The sequence below is a fragment of the Olea europaea genome, chromosome 17, assembly GCF_002742605.1.
Source record: "Olea europaea var. sylvestris chromosome 17, O_europaea_v1, whole genome shotgun sequence".
NCBI classification, from domain to species: Eukaryota; Viridiplantae; Streptophyta; class Magnoliopsida; order Lamiales; family Oleaceae; genus Olea; species Olea europaea.
Window position 1 is genome coordinate 9,594,874 of NC_036253.1, and position 3,360 is coordinate 9,598,233.

The 3,360-nt window shown below is 31.8% G+C and overlaps 1 protein-coding gene across 1 annotated transcript; it reads left to right on the forward strand.

The window, feature by feature from the left end:
* Positions 1 to 1,628: 1,628 nt before the first annotated feature.
* On the forward strand, positions 1,629 to 2,745 carry LOC111366244 (germin-like protein subfamily 3 member 2). The gene is made up of 2 exons (XM_022986963.1): positions 1,629 to 1,977; positions 2,157 to 2,745. The coding sequence occupies exons 1-2, from the start codon at positions 1,648 to 1,650 to the stop codon at positions 2,520 to 2,522; spliced, it is 696 nt and encodes a 231-aa protein (XP_022842731.1). The 5' UTR covers positions 1,629 to 1,647; the 3' UTR covers positions 2,523 to 2,745.
* Positions 2,746 to 3,360: the final 615 nt, after the last annotated feature.

Here is a 3,360-nt window from a genome sequence, read left to right on the forward strand (position 1 = left end):
GGTTTTCAATAATACACATAAAAATTTATTGAATTTTCTCTATTCTCTTTGAGTTTTCTTTATTCTATTTTCCTCTCATTTTATAACAAGTGAAAATTTGTAGTGGATGATATAATTTGAAGAAAAATTAGAAGGGTTAAAGTTTTGATAAAAGTTGTAAGGGAAAATGTAAGATAGCGTAAGAGAAAAGAGGAAAAAAAATCAAATTTATTATGATTTTGCCCCTATTTCGTGGAGGTTAAAATCAAATTTTCCCGGGATCCTCCTTGAGTATGCCCATGCTTGTCCATAATGTGGTGTTCACCCAATATGAAGGGGAACCCACTTCAAATATATTTTATTTTATTTAAAGTGGATCCCTCTCCATATGAGTAGTTAGACACCGTTATGAACATCCTAATATACGTATAGCATCACTCAAATTTTAAATTTTCATGTAATCTTTACACGTTCAACTTTATAAAATTAAATTTTACTTTATAGCTATAGTTGGTGCCCAAAATTTAAAGTGATAAATTTATAAGGGCACGTGATAATATAACAAAAAATTGAATAATGTCTGCGATTGAAAATTTCATTACAACTAAAATACACTATTAAGGACCAATGTTGACATTTTTCACTATACATTTTACAATTTCCTTTCACGTGATCAATAGAATTGGCAGTGAATCATCAATCACCATTTCTTAATTTATAAGCAACAGTAGCAGTAAAAGATTTATCCCGTATAGCTAAAAATCAAATTTTTATAATACATGTTAAAAAAATTGATGCAGTGTAAGGTTGAAAAGTTGAAATTGAGAGTCTCATAAGACGTGCGACTAAAATTAATGGTTGATTTTAACTTAAATTTTTTTATCAATTTTTTAATTTACACCAAACATGGACTTCAATTTATTTATAATATATTCTTAAATCTCTTTTAGCCAAAACAAAAGACATGGAATTTCTTGCTTTAACTTTTACGTCAAATTGTTATATATCAAGAATAAAATAATTGAGAAATCATAATTTTGAGCCGCACATGTGTCGATTTTTACCAAATAAAGTCTAGAAAAAATTATTAGCTATAATGATATTCTTGGTCTGATTTATGACAATCAAATTATCGTTTGGACAAAGCGTGTCTTGTGCAAAGATTAATATGCATCCAAACCCCACCACTACAAGAAAAAGGTAAAACTTGTGGAATATGACATAATAATCAATGAGAATTTGAAATTGAATACTTAGTTTAGAAATTTAAATTGTAAAAAGAATTTCAACAAGACTTGATCTATTTCACTCTTAATATCAAGTTGAATCTTTTTTTTCTATAATTATTAACGGAAAAACATTTATTTACATAAATTTTGAGTTCAAAATGTGTTGGCTAAGTCTAGTACTCGAATAAGCAAGAAACAAAATTGATTTAACCGAAAATGAGAACGAGAAAGTTAGACCTGTTTTTAAGTTCAATAGCAAGCACCCCACACACGACATTTGTTCTTTCTTATTATTGTGCACTTATGACTCATTCGGTTAGATTTTGATTATATAGCACTCAATAATATTGATTAAGAAAAGTGATATATTCTACTATTTAGTTTAATTAAGTAATAGTTACCAGACTTGCTATAAATCCTTCCACTAAGTCTAATTCAAATGCCAAAGAAAGGCAAGAAAATGTATCCAAAACTTGCTTTTTTCTTATCAATCTTATCCCTCCATATTCTAACAACCTCAGCCTCGGATCCAGATCCTGTTCAAGATTTTTGCATTCCCAACACAGAATTGGGTTCCACAAGAACATCCAGATTTAACCTCGAAACATGCAAAAATCCCAAGGAAGTTAGTCCAGAAGAATTCGTATTTTCAGGCATAAAATCACCTGGAAATTTCTCAAACACAGGCCTTTCAGCCATATCTGTGACTCCTACAGTATTTCCAGGACTCAACACGCTCGGCATGTCATTTGTACGCGCAGATCTCAAGGTTAAATTTTATTTCCAACATGTCTCCGTGCTTGCATAATTATTTTTTATAATTGAATATTTGATATATGCACAACTTTTATAAAAACGTGACCACAAGACTTGAATCAAAGCTTTTTGCTTGTCACACTAAATGATCTACTCTAAATTCTTAAACTATTTATATATTGTCTTCGACAGGTTGGAGGCATTAATGCTCCGCATTTCCACCCGAGAGCCACAGAAATCGCATACGTGGTGCAAGGAAAAGTTTATTCCGGTTTTGTGGATTCGACCAACAAGGTTTTTGCCAAAATTATTGAACAAGGAGAGGTAATGGTGTTTCCTAGAGGTCTGGTGCATTTCCAGATGAATGTTGGAAAATCTTCTGCAACAATTTTTGGAAGTTTTAACAGCCAAAATCCTGGAACCCACAGAATCCCAAATGTTATTTTTGGTTCTGGAATCAATGATGAGCTTCTGGAAAAGGCTTTTGGATTAACTCTTGAGCAAATTTCAGTTATGAGAAGGAAAATAATCTTCCCTAAAGAACAAGGCAATGTGTGATTTCGAAGGATAAATTCTTGAAGAACAGTTTAGTATGTTTTTATATGCATTCTTTAGTAACTGAAATTTCTGTAGCTAATTGCTGAAGGCAGTAAGTTATGAACTGTGGTTACCAGCTAAACATTGTTTTGGATTTAAACCACAATAATTACAATGATAAGTACCAATACAACAAGGATTTTGGGCTATTGCAACCTTAAGGCAATGATGTATCTTTATTGGACTTCAAGGCATTTGGACCAAAATTGAAGAGTTTATAATGTCCGATCATTTCACACCAAAATTGATTTTTGACATGGCCAAAGTAAGTAGTGTCATTTTGAGGTGTAACAATAGTTAAATTCGTCGATAAAATGACTTATTCTATACTCGAGGATTTATCGTGACCGATAAATTGGACTTTATCAATGGTTGTGGGTAGGGACAGATTTCCGGGGGGGGGGGGGCAAGAAATTTTTTTAAGGGCATATTTTAGTGTTTTTTTTTTAAATAAAAAAATTAGTTTTTTATTTGTAAATTTTTTTTTCCCGTGTTAGCCTGGTTTAAAATTTTTTAGCCTAATCTTGACTTCAATCCTGGATCTGTCCCTGATTGTGGGTCAGGGAACTCTAGCCATTTCTCTCACTTCACTCTCATTATTTGATTTCTCTCTTTGCATAACTTCTTCTTCTTCCTTTCTGTTTCTTACTGGTTGATTTTGTGTTTGTTCTTCCCCTATTCTTTGTCAATGATAGTACTCTTGCTTTCCTTGTCGTTCCTGTAAGTATTATGCCCTAGGTCCAATCAACTTTGGACATAAATACTTTTATATGTAATTAATGCAATTAAATGGCAGATC

Bases quoted from the DNA above. Each gene is read 5' to 3' on its own strand.
- LOC111366244 (XM_022986963.1), top strand. From the start codon at position 1,648: ATGCCAAAGAAAGGCAAGAAAATGTATCCAAAACTTGCTTTTTTCTTA. The intron at 1,978-2,156 runs GTTAAATTTTAT...TGTCTTCGACAG, and splicing joins TTGTACGCGCAGATCTCAAG to GTTGGAGGCATTAATGCTCC.